General features: G+C 42.5%; 1 protein-coding gene across 7 annotated transcripts in view; it reads right to left on the bottom strand.

Moving 5' to 3' along the window:
• Nucleotides 1-20,535, bottom strand: part of HECTD4 (HECT domain E3 ubiquitin protein ligase 4) — a 66,427-nt gene that overhangs the window by 7,152 nt on the left and 38,740 nt on the right. For 4 of the 7 annotated variants that reach the window (XM_052691331.1, XM_052691334.1, XM_052691332.1 and 1 more), the window contains 33 exons: nt 19,575-19,656; nt 18,755-18,957; nt 18,445-18,580; nt 17,605-17,787; nt 17,206-17,376; nt 16,638-16,807; nt 16,131-16,246; nt 15,117-15,220; nt 14,693-14,854; nt 14,432-14,580; nt 14,149-14,228; nt 13,857-14,020; nt 13,055-13,304; nt 12,641-12,777; nt 12,348-12,474; nt 11,606-11,743; nt 11,350-11,486; nt 11,032-11,192; nt 10,213-10,394; nt 8,657-8,862; nt 8,181-8,311; nt 7,738-7,943; nt 7,471-7,650; nt 5,855-7,155; nt 4,542-4,749; nt 4,002-4,225; nt 3,769-3,920; nt 3,464-3,570; nt 3,170-3,293; nt 2,862-3,052; nt 1,657-1,803; nt 1,174-1,293; nt 875-1,030 (listed from right to left, as the gene is read on the bottom strand). In XM_052691331.1, the coding sequence (XP_052547291.1) occupies nt 875-1,030; nt 1,174-1,293; nt 1,657-1,803; nt 2,862-3,052; nt 3,170-3,293; nt 3,464-3,570; nt 3,769-3,920; nt 4,002-4,225; nt 4,542-4,749; nt 5,855-7,155; nt 7,471-7,650; nt 7,738-7,943; nt 8,181-8,311; nt 8,657-8,862; nt 10,213-10,394; nt 11,032-11,192; nt 11,350-11,486; nt 11,606-11,743; nt 12,348-12,474; nt 12,641-12,777; nt 13,055-13,304; nt 13,857-14,020; nt 14,149-14,228; nt 14,432-14,580; nt 14,693-14,854; nt 15,117-15,220; nt 16,131-16,246; nt 16,638-16,807; nt 17,206-17,376; nt 17,605-17,787; nt 18,445-18,580; nt 18,755-18,957; nt 19,575-19,656 (6,305 nt within the window). The remainder of the gene's footprint in view (nt 1-874; nt 1,031-1,173; nt 1,294-1,656; nt 1,804-2,861; nt 3,053-3,169; nt 3,294-3,463; nt 3,571-3,768; nt 3,921-4,001; nt 4,226-4,541; nt 4,750-5,854; nt 7,156-7,470; nt 7,651-7,737; nt 7,944-8,180; nt 8,312-8,656; nt 8,863-10,212; nt 10,395-11,031; nt 11,193-11,349; nt 11,487-11,605; nt 11,744-12,347; nt 12,475-12,640; nt 12,778-13,054; nt 13,305-13,856; nt 14,021-14,148; nt 14,229-14,431; nt 14,581-14,692; nt 14,855-15,116; nt 15,221-16,130; nt 16,247-16,637; nt 16,808-17,205; nt 17,377-17,604; nt 17,788-18,444; nt 18,581-18,754; nt 18,958-19,574; nt 19,657-20,535) is intronic. The other 3 variants (XM_052691333.1, XM_052691335.1, XM_052691336.1) reach the window with 1 other exon arrangement.

The following is a 20,535-nucleotide window of genomic DNA, read 5'->3' as shown; positions in this document are numbered from 1 at the left end:
AACTATTCAACATGTGTGCAAAGCAAGATTTTTGTGACTCTTGAATAATTTAAGCCTATTCCTGGACTACACACAACTCACGTGGCATCCATGGAGCCAACACCCCAAAAAGAAGTCAGCATGCAAACAGGTCCACATAAAGGAGAATTTACAAAGAAACCCCACTGATTTTAATAGCATAAACAGAAGAGAAGGCAAAATAATCTTACTTAACGCCGTAAGATTAACGTTTAACACTTTTTGATGAAGAGTAGCACCACTATGCCTCAAGGAGTCTGTCTCCCTTCCAACTAAGTGAAGCAGGGCAGTAAAATGTCTATTCCTTTTTAGATTCGTTCCTTTAACTAGTCACATGAGAATTGTTAAGATGATGACAAGAAATGCTGTTCATCTCCTTGCCAGTATCAGCAGGATGCAGTTTTAATACCACTTACTGCAAAATCAAGGACAGATTTTAAAGCAGCAAAACCTCCTGCAGTTTCCTATCACAGTCACCACCCGTTCAGTTCAGGACAAGCTGAAGTTCATACATATCTGTCAGCACAGACTGAGTTTATAATGGCTAAACATCAACCAACCTGAAGAAAATGGGAAATGTGGGATGAACATTGCATAAAAACATTTCCTATCTCTAGTCAGCAAAATTGCATGCCCAGATGCTTCCTGCTCTATTAGCTAAAAGATGTCTGGCTTGCTTAACTCCTGGATGCTTTTTCCCCCCCTCCCACGTGCATGAAAACAAACACGACAAGTAAATGCTACTCTCTAAAGTTAACACAAGCCACAACCTGGTAGAAACTCAGATTCCACCTGGAGTAAGTTCTCACAACTGCACCCGATGTGACCCGCGCTGGTAAGCCCATTCCCAACTCACTTGTTCCATGGACCTCCTCCCCTGTGAAGCGGATGTTGAAGGCATACGTAGGATCCCCACCACTGGCGAGTTTGACGCAGAGCTGCGAGGATGGCACACAGGCCAGCTGCCTTGCTGCCTGGCAGAAGTAGGAGTTCTCTGAAGAACGGATCTCCCCTATTTAAAAACAAACAGAAGAAAAACATCATCCCCATATGCAGAGTATTTTGCATTAATAAGCATCTGAGCTTCAGTAAGACAGCTCTGATGCCTTACAACGGATTACAATGAATTTTGAAGAGGATAAACGTTTTCCTTACCTCCAACTATTTCCAAGGGATCCAAGGTGATTTCTGGGGCTGCGTGATCAGCAGTTCTTTGCACAGTGGCATTCAGCACTCTGTTCATCACGGTTATTTTTGTGTCATAGAAGATTAAACCTAAATAAAGAAAAGCAAGTTTTGATGCAGTTAATCCGCCCTTCTTACTTGCTGAAAATCTTTGATGGACAGTGCTCAAGCAGTAATTGCATCTTCTTTAGGTAGCTAAGAGATGGATGGCTAACCCACATCTTCAATTATTAAGCATTTGCTGCCGATACGTGCTGGAAGGGCAGCACTGGACTAGGACACGGCTGACCACAGTTCTAACATGGTATAAATAGATCCTAGCAACTCCACCAGTAACCACATAAATCAGGAACACTTTGCCAAATTTCTTTCAGAAACCAGGTGTTTTTACAGTAATGCTAGAGGAAAGATAACGCCCCTTCAGGCTACACTCATGCTCCCTGAGAAGCTGACCTTTGGCCTCCTGCAGCAGGGCAGCAATGCTGTTACTGTACATCTCAGTCTGCCGCAGCTCCACCAGCGGTAAGAAGAACGTCTCCAGCGTCGTATTGAGAGACTGAAGCAGTGCAAACCGCAGGCGCAGACTTTCAACAGGAACGTCTGAGGAAGAAAAGTTCAGCCAGAGCTGAAGATACTCTCCACCTGCTGTGAAGTCCATCCTCCCAGTAGAGCCAGCCCAGGAGCCACAGGAGCTCTTATTTATACAGACTCTCAAGACCCACCATGAGAGCAGATAACGGTAGCACAGCAGTGAACCATGACACCCCTTCCTGGATGCTTTATCTCTGGTAACCGAGTCCCCTGTCTTTCACCATTAGTGAACTTGCATTCATCTGGAGATGTTCTCAAAAGGAACTCAGTGCTTTGAACAGGATTTAGGTGAGTGAAGTCTCGCAGGGTAAGGAATTGAAATTCAACCTTTCTTTTTTTACTTCCTCCAAGCTAAACTCACCAGGTAAGTTCCCATTCCAGCCTGACCTAGAAGGTACACTTGGAGAGCACACAAAGCTTGCAATGCATTTCTGACAGTGCTGCCAAAGGTACTGTGGTGCCAGAGAACAGCCAAGGCTCTCCTTGGAGGACCTGGACTCAGTGCTCCGCCAGCCTGCAGAGGCTCCAGTCAGTATCTCCAAAGGAACATCCCAGCTGCTGCATGACAGCCAGATCTGCTGCCAAGAAAAGCTTCAGTGCAAACATAAAATGCAGGACAGTATGGTAGAGAGCACAAGAAGAGGTAGGAAACCCAGAGAGCTTAGTGATTTCAGTGCTACCCTTTAAATCCTTCTCCTTACTTTCCCCAAGCTGAAGCAGAAAAGAGGAAGCTGCACTGAAGTTCTGCCACAGACAATATCAGTGCTGACTGCAGGGAACAGTGCCCTGAATAAATGGAGCTATCTAATTAAAGTCCTCCAGTAAGCATCAGTGCAAAGAGGGTATTCCCTGTGTGCAGTCACTTCAAGCTCAGTAAACAGACCTGAGAAAACCAATTTTGTGTGAAACCAGGGAGCCCGGATATCCCTGAGAAGCTCCCTGCAGAAGATGCAGCAGTTCCAGCAGGTGCCTTTTCTGACATAACACAAACAGTACGGAAGAAAGACCAAAAAAACCAAGAACACCACAAAGTATATTCAACTCTGAACACTGCAAAGCATACGTACTCAACAGACAGGAGATTCTAGGATCTGCTGCATCAGCTGGATCCAAATATACTTCATGTGGATGGAGTCGTGCTGGTGTAATGGCGAGGTGACGACAAAGCCTGTTGATGTACTGAACAAGAGCTACGTCCATTTCCAGTGTCCATTTTCGAGATGCTTTCTGTGCATGTCTTGCATCAATGCAGGCACATCTGAAATGCAAATGGCATCACACCTGGGACGACATGCCACATGGAGTCGGAGCACTTGTTCAAAGTGAGCACATTCAGAATTATCATCATCTTTTAGAAGAGGTTTCTAGAACTCACCTTTCAAAGTGCAGATCGTATCCACAGGACAGAATAGCTCTCCACACACTACGGATATCCTGCTTGGATCGGTCAACAACAAATCTGTGAAATCCATCCAGTGTCAAATACTTCTCCTCAGGAACTGACAGTAGAGACAGAACCATCAAACAGTTAATGAAAAAAACCTGCGCTAGCCTACGTAAAAACAAAGGCAATCCAAACCTATCATGACGCTGTTTAAGCATGGGAGTCCAAAAACATGTCTGCTTTCTAAGTTGCTAACACTGAAGAAGAGTCCTATAGAGTTACTACCTTCTTGTTTCTTTGTGGGAGACTTTTCAGGGTCCTTCTCTTCAGGTTTGCTCTTCTCAGGAGACTTTGGCTTTACAGTAGGTTTCTTCTCACTCAAAGCAGTTCGGCTAAGGGACGAAATGAACATTAAAAGTTTTCTTACGTCTGTTAAAAAAAGCCACATCATCACTTGAATGTCCTAAATGTTTTCCAAATCCTTTTTTCCTCTTCCAATCACAGTACAAGGAAACACAGAGGAAAAAACAATCTGGATCCTAAAGAGAAATCAAATGTTTCCTAACTGCCAGGAGGCTGGAGGCACTAACCTGACGCTGTTGAGCATGGACTTTTCTTTTGTGGGTGGTTTTGTAACGGGGCGCTTGGTGCTCACAACCTTCACTGGATGCTGTTCTTTGCCTGCTTTGTTGTATTTGCTCTTGTCAAATTTCGGCTTGGGCACACCGTATTTCCTTAGAATCTTCCAACACAGGAAATGAATGATTAACCAATGCTTTTGGGTTACACAAAAAAATCCTGAAAAGAGTTTTCAAAGCGCTACCTGGGTAAGCTGGTCCTCCAGCACCTTCTTTGGAGGGCGGACATTTGTGAAGAACACATGAAGAAGGTTTCCAGGAGTCTGAGAATTTATCTGCTCTTTACTAAGATAGATATCAGCAACCTTAATGGGTTTTGTTGGAGTCAGGCTCAGCATTTGCTCAGAATGGACACAGCTTTTAAATATTTCTGTAAGGACCTCCCGAGCACCGGGGACCAACTTCTCACCTAATACAAAAAAAAGGAAAAAATGCAATAGGGAATAAAATGCCACGATAAGCCTTCAGGGTTTGAAACGTGTAATAAACTTTGCATTCAGATCAAACATTCTATCACACACCAGTTGCACCAATAGAAAGTAGCCATGAAAAGTTCTACCAGCAGATCTGACTCCTCTGAACTCTAATACCCCATTTTCAACAGAATCAAACACCATCCTTTTTTTTTTATTGGCTTAACAATAATTATTATTTGGATAATCACAGAATCTGATTCCCTGTACGTCACAACAAGGGAGATATTTGCCAGCATGAAAAGCACAAACCTTTTATTGACTTATCATTGAAGTAGTCTTCTAGAGCCGGGCTCCCTTGTGTGTCAAATAAACTCTGATTTACAGTAGAAACAGTTAAAATCTCTTCAGTTGACATTTCCATCAGCTCATCTTCACCATCCAGACTCGACAAGCCAATAAGATCACTACTGTTAAACAGGCTGGCTCGGATTTTCTCTATTTTAGCTCTTGACCGTATCTGTACAAATAACGAAATCAGTTAGATTAACTTGCATACTAAGCTTTCTCTCCTCCCCATATGGATAATTGGTATTGCATCTCTCTTACCATTCTTCTACATTAATCATTTGACAACATAGTTCAGGCTCCACCTAGAAAAAATCCCCTTTTATGATAATCTGGCAACTCCAACCATCGTGCTGTGAGCTCATCATGCACAGCTCTGAAAGTGTTCCTTTTCTTAGCCTGGAGACAGCCCTTAGAAATACCAGAGACAAAGCTGGAAGTTTCACATGAGTAACCTGTCGTTATTTGCAACTCTGTTGATTTGCTTCAATTCTCCATTTAGAAAAATAAGTACAACAGCACAAGCCTTGAAGTCTCAGCTACGCAGAATTGGGAACAGGAACAATTGTTTCCTTCACTTTCCACAATAACTGTCAAGCATCATTATCAGTGCAGCTACAGAGTTGGAGTTGGTGAATATGCTGACAGATTTCCATACACACTTGATGGCTTATTTCAGCACTGGTGTCTCCTTGTCAGTTAATGACTTAAGAATAGCAATTGAGGGTTTTTGCTCTGAATAAGCTGATTTTCTCCTATCAGGTATAACCCCAGACTACGTACAGACATCTCTCTCAATTCACAAGCTATCAAAATGGCAGCACTTCGGCAAGCTTCTGGTAAACCTGCAGCTGGCAGTTAGTGTAACAAAGAAGGCTCTCGTGCAGAGCTGAAAACCTGGACAGATCTGGCATCAATGATAGATACCTATAATGTTTTAAAATTAATTTTGAATCAGACATCAGCAAACGTCTCTCATCTCTCCTAAAGCAACTTATACAGATACACAGATGGTTTAAAATACATGAAAATGTAGCCATTAAACGTTAAAGATCTGCCTTAATCTCAAAATTAATCTCCAGCAGTAGCTGGTAGTAAGTCTCTGAAGAAAGTTATGTGAAAGAGGATATGAACAGATCTTTGCCTTTACGTATTCTCTCCAGAAACTGGTGGTTTAAAGATTCCCTAAGATGAAGTCTGCAGACCACTCTGCTTTATATTTGATTAATTAAAAACAAAAACCAAACAAGTGCCCCTTCCTGACTGAAAGCCATTACCTCCACAACAGCAAAACCTTTGATTGGCCGCGACAGAAGCTGCTGGTTGTCCAGAGATGTGACTGTGTACATCGACCCGACGTCAGACACCGACGCCGTTTCTACATTGTCCAGCGGCTCCCCGAGGCTGCCCAGGCTGCCCAGGCTCCCAGTACTGCAGTGCGACAGATCCAAGCTCTCCTGGCTGGAAACGTGTGGCTCTAGCAGTCCTGGTGGGATAGCCAGTTCCAGCCCAGCCTGGTACTGATCCACGGAGATGTCACTCACAGTCCGGGAGATGCCCTGTGAGCTGCACAGGGAAGCCTGGCTCGTAGATGCTGACGCACTAACGCTCATAGCAGGTGTGACACTGCTAGAGCTGCTGATATCCAGACTGTCTGCACTACTTGAAACAGTCGGCTTCTCCAGCTCAGTTCTGCATTCTCCTCCTTCTGCTTTGTCCTTGATTTTTTTAGGATCCTCTTCCTGCAGAGGGATGTAGATTTCATCCTTGAAGACTCCACCATGCGCATTGCACGCCTTCCTGATTGCATTTCTGACAGTACCCTCCTCCAAGTGAGTTGGTATTCCAGAAATGACGAGCAAACGGCTGTGAGCTGTGGGTCCTACCAGTGCCTGACACGCATCTGCTACAGCATCGTTTGTCACACCCAACCCTTGTGGATCCTTTTTCGTCAGGTGTCTGAGAATGATAAGCAAAGTCAGTGCTCTATGAAACCATAACATATCCTCAGGCTTGCTTCCTCCTATATTGAGGATTGCAGCATCTGTTTCAGCAGCTCTGGATGAAGATCTTTTGCCTGAAGATGATGTCTTTTCTCGCTTCATTTTGACTTTTTTCCTCTTTGACAGTAAGCTTGGACTCTGTGGTGTCTGTCCTGGAGAAGATGAAGATGAGGAAGAAGAGTCACTAAGATTTGGTGCACTCGTTGAAGATATCACATTAGCTGCTACGCTCATATTGATGGGTAGAGTTACTTCTGCTACAGCAAGGCAAACTTCCATCAGAGCATGAAAGTATGTTGAAAATCTCCCTTGGTCAGCTGCTCCAACACCAGAACCACCGCATGCATTTCCTGACACCCAGTTTTGTGTTTCTTCATCATACAGCTTGTGGAGTTCTGACTGCAGGGCCATAAGCATAGCTAGACAGGGATTCAGCTGAAGGGCAATAGAAGATGACAATCCTGCAGGATTTTTTTTCTGTTCCAGATTGTGAATTTTGCGAAGCAATTCAGCCAAGAGATGAAACATCAATTCCTTCACAGATGCTGCCATGTCAGTTGTCCACAGAAAGTTCCCTGTGTGCGAAAGACAAGGCACTGGAGTCAGCACTGTTTCATTATCAGTAGCTTTACTATTGAAAGTTACAACAGCAACACTGAAAAAGCAAACAACTACAGGTCATTCCAAAGGATGTATGTCATCAGAGAGAAAGCCAGGAAGACTGCTTCAAGACATGTGTGTAAGTAGATTTTTTTTGTGAGTATAATTTTAATATAATGAAAAAGCTCAGAAATTCCATCATTTCTCTTTTATTTCTTCTCTTTCAAACCCTCAAGCTGAACCTGCACACTACTTTGGCTCATCGCCAAGTCAAAACACTGCGTTCTCACCTAAAAACTCCACTACTTGCAGAAGAACTGAAGGAGGAATAGTGTCCAGTTCATCTTCTGATTTCCCATCCACATCTTCCAGCTTCCAAGTTAACAGCTGTTCTGTGAACGCCATTGCCAGGGGGAACTCGAGGGGAAGAGAATGCAAGACCAGCACAGCTCCAGGAGGAGGAGACACTCCTAAGCAAAAAGGTCAGAGAACACACGCGTCACGACTCCGCGCCACACAGTACAGGTAGAAGCCGTGTCCATGCTATTGCTTTTTACCCAGTTTGATGTGCACTTTGTCTGTAGGAGTGATCACTGACGGGTACTGATTGGTTGTTGGGGGAGGCGTTAGGCCTGTGTTGGTTGGAGAGGCGTCTCGAGGGTAACACACTGCCTCAATCAGGTTTAACTGGCCATTCCTCTTCACTTTGTGCCCCAGCCCATACACAAGCACTCGAGCCCAAGGAGCTTTATACAGGGAAGAACTAAGAAAAGAGAAAGAACAATGTGGCTTCAATGTAATTACCAAAAATCTCAACCCAGTGACAGCAAGATTAAAGACCTTGCAATATTTACCCCCCAGCACTCAGAAAATGAGTCTCTGAGAAGAGAAAAATCTGCAAAATGAGCCCCTGCATACTCAGGATTCACAGAGACTCAAGCAGCACAGGCAGCAATGCCTTTCAGCTGTGTCATTGTCAGACCCTCAGTGACTGACTTACTCTTTGCGGAATCCAGACTGGCTTTCCTTACAGGACACAATTACAAACGCAGCCCCAGGAAAATTAACATCCATGTTGACTTTGGATTCCGAAATTGGGAATTCCTCAGCAGGAAACTGTTCTGGTGCAGTCTGTAATGCAACATTTCATAATGAAAGCTCCCAGGCAGCAGCAGCAAACCACCTGCCTCCTCTTTTTCAAGTAAAATATATCACTACAAGTAATGATGTAGTGTGAGGCTTCTTCATTTGAGTATGATCTGCTGTACTGCTACTGCTTATGCTTTCTGTGTCCCCAGTACAACCAAAATAGTGGTATAACCCAGCTAGAGAAACAATTCAGCCTGACAGATGCTATTAAGAAAGTTGTGATTCTGCGATTACAGAAGTTAGAATCACATACAAACCAAAGGCTTCTTACACAGAAGGCAGGCCCTGAGAACAACACTGCTCTCAAGAAATTACTAAATATTGTACCTGCAAAAAGGAGCAGATCTGTTTCGTGAGATCTAACAGGCTCTCCTCTCCTTGATGCAGAGTCCGAGTGATGGCAACAGTCAGCCACTCTCTGATGGCCTGTGAATTGCCCTGGTAGAAGAGGTCTGTAGCAGCACAGTTTTGGGAATGGATGCAGTGTTGCAGTGACTGGGCCAAAAGAATGGAACTTGAACTGATTGTTCCATCTGTAACATGTAAAATAGAACAAATTTGGAGATCAAATTTTCATGCACTCTGTGAAATAGACAATGGAAAAATAAGTTCTTAAATACTTGGACATTACAAACTGTTACTTTCAATCCTGAGCAAGTGCAATCCTCTTCCCAAGGTCAGCAGTAAAAACAATCCTTCCACGACCAAACCTACTTCCTAACACGGTTGTTTCCAGATGGGCTAGCCCTCTAAATGCCAGCTGTATTCTGCATCTGTCTTAAAGCCACCCTCAGGGAGGCCTGTCAGACATATGCTGAGCTGTAAGAGTTCACAGCTGCTTTGTTTTGTTCCACATGCAAAAACAGACATCTTCATTTACTGCATAAATACAGCAAAGACAAATGATCAGCTTTCTTCCATACTCATTCCAGATGAGGTGAAGGCAGCTTCATCTGTCCTCAAGCTGTCCCCATACACAGACAAGACAGCTTTGAGTGGCTTTGAGTGGGTATCAAGCCAACATCCCATGGTTGTCACTCTGGAGTTAATAAAAAAATCAAAATGCAGAGCACAGAGGAGTGGGCAATTCACCAAAGTCCCAGTCTGGAAATTGCATACATTAGCATAATCTGGATTAGACTACTTTTAAACTAAAAAAGGGAAAAAGAAAAGCTTGTAAATTATTCTCAAAGCCATGCAAAGTAATGCTGTACTCTGCAGAAGGTTGTTACAACACAGCATCTGTTAGAGGTAGCCAAGTTTCAAAGTCACTGAAGGAGTTAAGAGCACTGTCTCCAATGGCAGCTATTTGCTTTCAATTATTGACAGCTTACGTTTGGCATTTCCTCTTTCCTCCTTATGTCTCAGCCACATTATGCATCTCTTTGCATGCAGAATAGCTTTGTCACAATAATTGCCTTTATTAACACTCACTTGAATTAGCCCAAGATCCTTTTCCATGATTCAGCACATACATTCTCTAATCAGATCTGTGATTCCAGTAGGAAAAGGACAAACCACTTTGTGAAATGAAGAATAGTTGAGTTTTGAAGACTGAGACCCAACTGGCATTTAGTTTCCTTACAGGTATCCCATATGGATACTCCCCTCACCCCCACCCCACCCCGCTCAACAGAAGGCCAACAGCAACACAGGGACAGCAGCACTCTGAATGGAATCTCAGGAGAGTCTCTGAACTTCCTCGAGCACACATAAATTCCATCATTAGCAATAATTTAACTTCAGTATCGTATCATTAAGGTAATAACATCAAAGAGCCCATTGAGACAATTAACAATTAATTAGTGCCCAACCTCAGATTTCTTCTGGCCACAGAAAACCACTGTATCAGAGAAATAGCTGTGATAAAAATCAGCGTTTACCAGGAAGAGGTGGTGCAAGAAGTTGGTTGGATAGCAACTGCAGGTGCTCCAGAGTGATGTCACGGATAGCAGGGATATGGAACAGACGGGTGAACATATGTGGAGATTTGGGGGCAAAGATGTTGAGGAGAGCCATGCGGCAGTACAGCTTGGCCAGAGCAGCTTCACTTCTCAAAAGCTCTCTGGAGAACACAAAGAGCAAAACACTTGCTTCAACACCCTTAACACACAATCCAGTAAGCTGCCTTTGAATCCAAACACAGTTTATTCTCATTAATGGTTCAAGGAAATCCAAATCTTTTTTAGTCAGCCCACCTAAATCTGGTACCAAATTAAAGCTTTCAAATTAGAAGTTCTACAAAGCAAGTCCAGAATTCTTGAGCTCTTAGAGATCAATTGACTGATGGGACAAGAATCAAAAGCCTGAAAGATGATACCTGTTAGGCAGACACACGTAAAAACACTTTCATGTGGCTAAGTCTTATTCAGCATTTAAGAACACATGCCTGTCCCCTCCTCTCTGACATCATTCCACCTTTTTTTGTAAATTTAAGCCCCAGGAAATTGCTCAGGTTGTGCAAAACCAGCTGCATGTTAATGATGCTTAAAAAAAAAATCTTTTACTGCTTCATGTCTTTAAAACCTTAGGGAGAAAAATACCCATTTAAAAAACAAACAACTATTTTAGTAAGAGAGAAGATCCTGTCTTCGTACAAAAATCAGATAACGTGCTGTCGTGAGTGCATCTTTCCTACCAAAACTCCACGGTAGACTGAATCAGGTAATCAGAAGTTCTCCAATTTTGCTTCTTTTCTTTACCTGTGAATTTGGATGTTGGTATTGTCCAGGGTAACCAATCCATTTGTTGCAGTCCTCCTATAACCAGCAGGAGGCCTTTCTAACATGTCGATAGGATACCAGTATCTTACCAGCACTCCCTCACTTCTGAGATAGGTCTCGACTTGTACCAGTTCATTCACCTGCAACACCACAAATAACACTGTAAAACACAGGGTTTTTTCCTTCAAAAAAGTGCACCAGGTCAGTACTGTAAGCACTGCAGTACACTTAATCATGACTGCACACAGACACATAAATGCTGACACATTAAACACCCTTCCGTGCATCTTTACTCACTGAATCAACATCCAGGACGACACCATGAAGACCAAATGTCTTCAGCATTCCCCGAATAGCAAACTTGGGTAAAGCTGTTCCAACAGCACTGCTGGTGACGTTGTTACTGTCAGGAGAGCGAGTCACAACAGTGAGACCTGGGCAGAAAACAACACAGGGCTCAGCATCTTCCTCAGACTTATGAATTACAAAAGACATCCCAGGCACCAGAGCCCCTTGGCTTCCTATTGCTTAACAGGCTCGTGGCTGAGTTTACCTTTCCGTACTTTATCGATCGTAAACTTATTTGCTTCATCTTTGATATCCTCAATGGTAGGAAGGTAGAGGTCTCTTGGGATGCCTCCGTTTTCCTCGTACAGGAACTCTACAGTTTGTCGTGCTATATCAACCATTCCTGGCAGACAGAAAGGAAGGCTGGTTAATCTCCCCGCTCTACTTGAAATGAACACCCTTGATGGCCTAAGAATGACTCTTCTCATTAATGTCCTAGGCAGATGAGATACCCAATTCCTCAGAAAATCGCTCAGTACACAATAGACAGGGAGCAGAGCTTTCCTGACAGGACTTATCAGAGCTCCAGCTTCTCACTTCTCACTCTGCTCGTTCTGTGACTTCCCCACGGATGTGTCATATTGGCAGAACTGTGTTTGCTTACAAATTCTCTTTTACTGAAGTTCTTCAGAACTATGTGTAAATAATTCCTTCCCAAACCATTACTCCAAAGTATTTCTGGATCCATGTCTAAATTCAGGGCACTACATCAGATTCTTCCACAATTTCTAAAACCATTTTCCTTGTTTAAAATAATCAATGCAAGTAAAAGGGTTAAGCAGGTTAAAATCATGACCTCAGAACAAATTCTAAGTTCTCGGCAAAAACAGCAAGTGAAAAAACTTATTTTCCAGCCCCAAATACAGTAAAACAAACGAAACACAGATGCTATGATGTGCAGAAATGGCAAGGATAAAACAGCTGCATGGAAGGAAACACAGCCATACCTAACTGTAAGGCTCCTTTAATTTGATCCAGCCCAGATTTCCTCTCAGCCTCGTTACGGAATCTTCTTCTAATTGTAGGGAAAACTTTAGTTTCCCATGCTTTAACCAGCAGAGCATAGTGGTCCTCCTGCAGAGAGGAAAAACATTTAGAGTAACAAAAAGGAAGAAAAGTTGTTAATTCCAGCTCTACTTTCCTTAAAATAGCATTGTAGCAAGAAACTTAAAAATCTGAATTACAAAAATCCATATTTAGACTACAAGGGATAGCAAGCAGTGCTTGCCATACTGCTCACCCTGGGAATATCATCATCATCGTCATCATCGCTTTCATCATCTGCAATGGGAGGGGGATGAGGATCAGGCCCTGACGTGATGAAGTTCTCATAGCTTAGTTCCATTTTGTAGTGACAAGACGTGTCACTGTCATACTCTGCAAAATACATACACAGATCTTGAGACCACAAGAGGCCAGCAGGCAGGCAGAACTATTCAGTGAGATTTTTGGGATACGTTGCATCTGCAGAAAGGAAGATCAATCTAAGATTATTCTTTTTAATTGCCTCGTCTTAAGCAAAACAAGCGCATGCTTGCCAATAATTACTGTACTGCTTTACCTAAGCAGGCAGTATCTACAAACAGTCAGAATGTGCTTCAGCCCTATTTAAGCGATTGTAACTTTTCTCTCAGAGCCTTTTAAAAAACATCACCCATCACTTTACGTTGTTGAGCCGTAGCAACAGCAGCAATTCTGCAGGGAGGTCCGTGGGTCCCAGGATCAGAAGCTATGCTGGTGCCAGCGTCATTATCGCTGTCGGAAGCCATCGCAAACGGCAGCGCCTCGAAGTTGGCACTGATTTCTTCAGCCAGGTCAATGCACAGATCAGCAGCGTTCCTGTGAGCTTGGCCTTCAGCATAGGCAAATTGGCGAGATCCAAAATTAGCACGGACTTTTGTGTTCTGCAACAAAGTACAGATAAAGAATTTAGATGACCCGGGGGTTTCTGAGGTCCTCCCCTTTACCACACAGCTGTCCCAGCGTTACTGGCTGTAAAACTGGATGCAGCTGGGAAAGTACTAAGCTGTCAACCACAAACTTTGAACTTCCACTTTTTTCTCCCCTAACTTCAAGTCATAGCATATTTAGCTAATACACTTTGTGGCAAGGTCACCGCTGGGAAAGAATAATAACAGAAGGGCTACTGGCACAGAACAATGCAGTGTCATCAAGTAGCTGCATGTTGAGTGTTCTGCAGGGGAGAAAGTTCCAAACAGTAACAACACAAACGTGCACACTGGGAAGAAAACGAGCGCTCGGAGAAATGCAATAAAGATAAAAACCACCACTCTACTGTTCTATAGCTAGAAATGTTACATAGAATGGATTGAGCTGGCTTTATCTAATACCTGTGAAAGAGTATTAAAAGTTCAGCATGACAATTTGAGCCTTAACTCAATTCAATTACCAAAATGACACATATATCGAACAAGACGTTTATGTTAAGAACTCACCTTTTTCTGTATGTGAACAATTGGCCACATTCCACCAGAGACATCTTCTAGGTATGGCCCAAGTCGCTGCCCACAGTAAGTAAAATAAACTCTGCCTTTAGCAGGCTGCCCCGGTGGGGGTGGAGTTCCTTCTGTTCTTTCCCATCCAATTCCAGCTACATCACCTATCAAAATACAGCATCATCAAAAGAACAGCACAGATTAACCTCTTGTCTCACCTACAGTTTCCCCTACATTCAAAGGGAATGTTTTTGATGCACCAGTTAAGCTAATTAGCTGTCCTTTTACATACCAGGGGACAGAGTGACATCCAGTCGAACGCTCTTCCACTGCAGCAAGCTGGAGCCATTGTAATGCACTGCTCGCCCATTGCTAAGAATTGATACAAGAAGAAGGAAATTAACAAGAGCTCTGAACTGATTGCAACTCAACAGCAACTGAAGTCTACACAACTACAGTACAGGCGAAATTCTAAATGTACCTGCTGCCTGCCACAACGAGCTTATAACATTCTCTCTAAGGAGCCTACAAGTGTACTGAGCAAGACTGATTTTTGATGTGCATCTCCAACATACTTATGAAAAAGACAGGTGCCCACTGGGTTTGTCCAAGCCCCATCCCGTTTTTCTGCCTCTGTAGCAAATCCGAATGAAACTATGGGACCAGTGTCATCATCTGTATCTCCATAGGAAACTATTTCAATTTCCCAGTAGAACGATGGTGCCTAGAAATAGAGAGAAGTTATTTACAAGCTATAGGCAAAATAGAAAAGTTTTACTTTTCATGCATTACTAAATATTAAGCGAAGAAGCTGCTGTATGGTTGTCAGTTCTTACCTGCACAGGAACTGGAGAAGTGGCATAAATGAATGTGCCCCGAGGAAGTCCCCCACCTGCACTGGGATCAGCCAGAAAAGTCACAGCAGCAAGATGTGATGAAAACATGCATGCTCGTACTGGGGGAAACACTCTCGATGGGCTCCAAGTGATTTCTTTGGGCTGTAAACAGGAACAGATTACTCCAGTTGCTGTTGAAGTCATCTCATGAAATCCATTAATACATTCTTTTATGAAAGGCACGTAAGCACAACCTACTAAACTACAACCACAAGACATCACGTCCCAGCACAGGAACTCATACGAAATGAAACATCTCTAGAAATTCAACCAGCTTGGCTCCAACGCCACAGGCAGAGCTCCTGCCTTCAGTGGCTCACTCATCTGTGAGGGGCGCTCTGTTCATCTCTGCTTCTGTGCTCACCTGTCTTCTGTCGGCCTGGAGTGGAGGAGGTGGGGGTCGAGCACAGTCACGATACAACATCCTTAACCTCTCACACTGCATTTCTACGACAGTGAGCCTCTCCCCTGTAACAAGAAACCAAACCAAGTCACGAGGTTCCAAGCAAATCTAGTTACTCTGAATCCAACAATTCCATTTTCACAGCTGTAGTGGAAACAAATACACCATTTACATTTTAAGATACGTAATCAAATACTGCCTCACCTCATTAACAAAGAACAGTAAGGACAGAATCCAATTTATACAAGCAATAGTTTTCCTCACGTTTAATTTCTAATTAAATTAGAAATTATTTGCTAATTTGCTTGTTAGCAAATACATTATTATGTTAAGACACAGAGGTCATTTACTGAACAAACTTACAGCACAAAAAAAGCAGGAAGTCAAATTAATTTATGCTTACTGTCAAAAATCAGTACGTTCCCTTTCACACCAGAGATCATCCGCTTGGCTCCTACCCTAACATCCTCTGCCTCAACCATTTCTCCTCTACTGAGAGGCTCTGAAATGTTCCTAAACTTGCCCTTGAACTAGGACTTCTGCTGGGCTCATTGCTTATCCTTAAACAAAAGGGAAGGAAATCAAGAGCTAAATGAGGAACACAGGTAACCACTGTAAAAAGCAGAAAGCAGATCATAAATAGAAAATGATAATATCAAGGATACAGAGCAGCTTACAATAGAAGCAAGTGCAGTGAAGTCTTTGGGTGTACCAGATCTCTAGTCCAAGGACTTGTGCCTTCTGTGACACAGTGTAATCATATCCTGGCTAAACTTTATACCTAATGCTTAAGTGATTTAGTCTGATTATTAGCTCTTACATTACTTCCACAACAGCTCTACAACTATGACAAGACATACAGTACTGTGGTAGCTTTCATAAACTAAGCAGCTAGAAGACAAAATATTGAAATGATTTCAGAAGTCTCTGAACTGAACACGACAACAAAGCTGCAATGATGTGCTGTATACCTACCAGGGCTGCATTCCTGTGCTACTAAATTAAGAACCTCTACAGCAGCTGGGCACTGTTGAATGAATTCTTCACAGAATGAACTGTCTTCTAACAGCTGAGCCATCACCAGGCATGCTCTTAACAGAAAAACAGTATGTTTTATGCATTACAAAGGCATACACTGAATTCATCACTGTATTCACCTCTATTTAACTCTGGACTATTTTTAAAAGACAGAATGTTTACTGTATTTCTTTGCCTTTTTTCAGCTATCTATGGGAACTTTTACAGTGATAACATTCCCTCCCCTGCTAGCGTCCACCTGCACGAAGGTATCTGCTCAGAGCACTGTCAGTACGACTTCATTCCTGGTATTCTCAACAACATCCAGGCACTACATGTAACTAAGGAAGCATACAGGAACTTCTGTGCTGTCCCTGTCATGTCAATACCAACAGAAGAACTACAAGAACCCACACAGTTTGCTCATACTTCTGACTGGAGTGCAGCACAGAAACAACAACTCACCTGGTTCTTATTTCAGCAAGGAGCCGGACCACTGCCATTACTGGAGTTGAGCCATCTCCTGTTGCAGGAAGTGAGGTGTGAATAGATAGACTTCCCTCCTGAGGAAGCAACATGGACTGGACTGCCTGTACTACCTTCTCAGTAATGGACAGTTTATGAAGAGGCAATGCCTGATGGTGGGGGGGCACGGTAAAAAGTTAAATTCAAGTAGTTAGTTTCTACGAAATGAGGGCGTTTTATTACTTGGAGTTAATGCTCATTTTGTACTATCACAAAACCAACACCAAACCCCAGCCAAAGAAGGAAAAGAAACCCCGCCACAGTACGCAAAGGAACATCTTTAAGCACCAAAAGATGAATACTCATATTACTTCAATGAGAACTTAAATACAGATACTGTTAAGAGATGTTTAAGATGAGGCAAACTTCAGCAAAACAGCTTTAATCAGAGATGAAACAGACTTTTGACACGCTTCAGATTAACTGCCAGTATTGTGAAGAATTTTTTCAGTGAAGAAAAACCACAACTGATATCATACTGCATGCTATACTTAATAAGCTACCGTACCTCAGATCTTGGAACACAGAGCCTAGATAACGGAATAGTTAAAGTGTCTGATGCTTGTGAGGTCTTTCTACTGTCTATAGCGGTAGGCGGAAATTTGACCGTTGCTATACCTTCTTGTTCATTAATAGATGCCACAACTCCAATGCTTCCTGCTATTCCTTTACCTAAAACCTACAACCAAAGAAGGTATGCATAAATTCCAGGATTCACAGACACAAAATGCTGAGTGTTAAACACCTCGCAGACTCAACACACAACTGCAGTCTCCACAAGTGTCACTGAAACTGCTTCACGTTTGCAGGCAATCTGCACGCTGCTCTGCTGCTATGCAGAGGCAAAACACGGCCAAAAGAATCAACTGTCATCTAAAGGCATAAGATGTGAAAGGTGGGAGATTACCTGAACTTCAGAACCGATTTTAATTGTCTCCTTAAAGCCACCTAGAGCACAAAGAGCAGCTACAGCCTGTCGAGCAATTCTTTGAAGTTTAGCAAGCTTCCTTCCACTGCTACTTCCATTCTCCAGAATACTCTCTGCATATTTCCCAAGTTGTGGAATGTACATCAGAGCCCGAGACAGAACCTGAAGACAGAAGCAGAAACACCAGATAATGACTTCAAAGTGCAATTCAAACAAAGCCCAACACCCCAGGCCTCCAGCCCACACAGTCTCAGATGAATTATTTTCGTTCTCAAAGTGAATTATGTAACTCCAAACATTCTAAGCCCTCTGAAGTGTGAATACCATCAAAGCCAGCTTTATTCCTTAATAAGTTTTAGAATCGCAGAGATATATACAAATTTAGCAAAAGTCTTTGCTAGAGGATTCAGCTTAAGCAACAGATTAGGTGTTACTGCTCTTACAGGAACATAAAAGCAATGTGCTGTGTACTTTCTAGCCAACACTTGAGACCTTCAGAGGTCACAGCTGAAACGACCCAACAGCAAAGGTAGAGTAACTACCCAGCAAAAGCAAGGCACCCAGACCCACGCAAACACATTCATTCTCAGAGTTACAGCTGCTGACAAGTAACAATATATTCTTTGCTACAGGATAATTTTTTACTGTATATCTGACATCTTAGGTGGGACAGATACAGAGACTGGAAAGGGAAGCTGCCATGCGATCACACGTGCCTGTGAAAAGCATTACAGATAGCAAATTGGAAAGGAGTGGCTCCTGCAAAACATGTCAAGTCCTCTTGATTACAATTTGATAACTGATCTTCTGTTTACTTACTTTTTCAGCAGTTGTTGTCCATATTTGAGCTGCATTTGATTCTGGTGCCATCAACAAGCTATGCAGCAAAGCAATCACTTCTGCTGCCATGCTGTTTGCAACATGACCACTGATGAATGGCCTTACAGGGTCAGTCCTACACAGCAAAGGGAACAATGTGCAAAGCAAGAGAAGGAAAGAACATTAGCTGTCAGTTATATGGGACAAAACCACGAAGCTTATGAATCTCCAAGCTATTTTCTAGAGCACCAGAAGTACCGGTGCATAAGAACGTAGCATGTCTGCTAGGTACAGAATCCCAGTGACCTACCTGGCAAGCTCAGAATTTCTCTCTCTGCAAATAGATGTCTGTGCAGTCTTCTTCTTGTCCCCACTGGACATCCCACTGGTTGCTTCTGGATTGACAGTTTCTATGGGTGGCCCAACACTAACTATCAGACCAGACTGAGCCCACTTAGTTGCCTTGCGAAGAGCTGCAGCAGCTTCTTCTGTGATAACTTCACAGCAGCCACTCTGAAAATGCAGTTGTGAGAAGAGAAATACTAATGTTAGCTCCATTTAGCTACTCGATATTGGCATTTAACTCTCCTCCCTCTGCATAGAAGTACTGCAAACACATCAAAACATCCTTCTGTGTATGTATTACCAGTCATGAGAATTTTTCTAATTGATCTATAAATATTAGAGACCAACGAGGATTGAGAGCTTTTAGAAATTCCAGTCTTAGCTCAGCCTCTTTTCTGAACAAAAAAGCCTAAAAAAGCTAAACCAAAATTATTTCTGTTCAAGCATTCAAAAGCACATCTGAAAATACATGCAAAAATTGAGTTTAAATAGGTGATTTAAAATTCACACCAAGAATCCGCACTGAACACTTATGGAAAATGAATATTAAAGCAGCTTAAACACGACAGAGCAGGTAGAGAAAATATGAGTTGAAATTTTATTTTTGCATTTGCCACTATTTACATCAACAACTCCCTACTGCTAACACAGCATCCAGAGCTGTCCTACGTGTTCTGCAAAATACAAGAAGAACAGACAACAATATGCAATGAGGGATTTAATACCAGTCGAAACCAAGTACTCCAATGGTCACCAGATCAATAATTCCCTATTTCTTTTCTTACTTTAGTCATGTCACGATCCATTTTCACCACCTTCTCCATGTTGGCTCCAGTTCCTAGTCGGAAGGGGCGACCTTCTGAGCTACTGTCAGAGCAAACACAGAACACATCAGCTTCACTTGCATTGGTGGAAAAAAGCATCTGAACTACACAGACTGATTTAACCTATTGTGCTTATCTTTAAACGATTTCAAATCAAATTCTGCAACAGAACTGATCAACACTAAGAAATATTTGATAATTAAGGATGCACCCAAGTGTACTTTAATTTGTAAAAGGAATTATTATTGAATTTAGCTATTTGCTAACAATTCAGGTGCTGAGTTAACCTTCCAGCTAATAACACTTAAAAATGCACTTTTTAGCATCATTTAAGGCATGGATTCAAAACAGCCTCTGAGTAGGAAGAGATGTGACAAACAGCGCAGAGTGCAGGAGATAAGAAGGTTGACAGCTTAACGTTCTCTCAAATCCAAATCTCAATCGTTCTCTCAAAATCTCAAATTCCAAATCCAGGCAGACACGACTGCATATTAACAACACTGAAGAAGCTGTAATAGCAAGTTATTAGCCAGTGTATGCATTAAAAATACGGCTTTAAAGCCGTTTTGTTTCAACAGTTCTGTAAATCCTACTCAGTCTTCAGTATCAGTTATGACAACACATTCACTTCTTCTGATGCAATACCACTTAAGGAGCTGATTTTTCACGTGCTTTTTTCAGACATATCAAAACATTCGCATGTTCCAAGCCAAAAAGGAAACACACTCCATCACAGCTTCCTTCTTTTATACATTTTGTACAATCTCTTTCAGCTTTGCTGCTCTGATCAATAGTGAAAACAAGAGACTGAAGTTCAAGAAACATTTAGATTCCTTCTGCTACTACCTCAAGATTCAGGATAGCAGTATACATTTGCACCCATGTAGGATTACACTGAGCATATGAACAATCCTTGTACTGC

Source organism: Tympanuchus pallidicinctus, unplaced genomic scaffold, assembly GCF_026119805.1.
Source record: "Tympanuchus pallidicinctus isolate F22 unplaced genomic scaffold, pur_lepc_1.0 scaffold28, whole genome shotgun sequence".
Lineage (NCBI taxonomy): Eukaryota > Metazoa > Chordata > Aves > Galliformes > Phasianidae > Tympanuchus > Tympanuchus pallidicinctus.
This window is presented reverse-complemented; position numbering and strand designations above follow the sequence as displayed.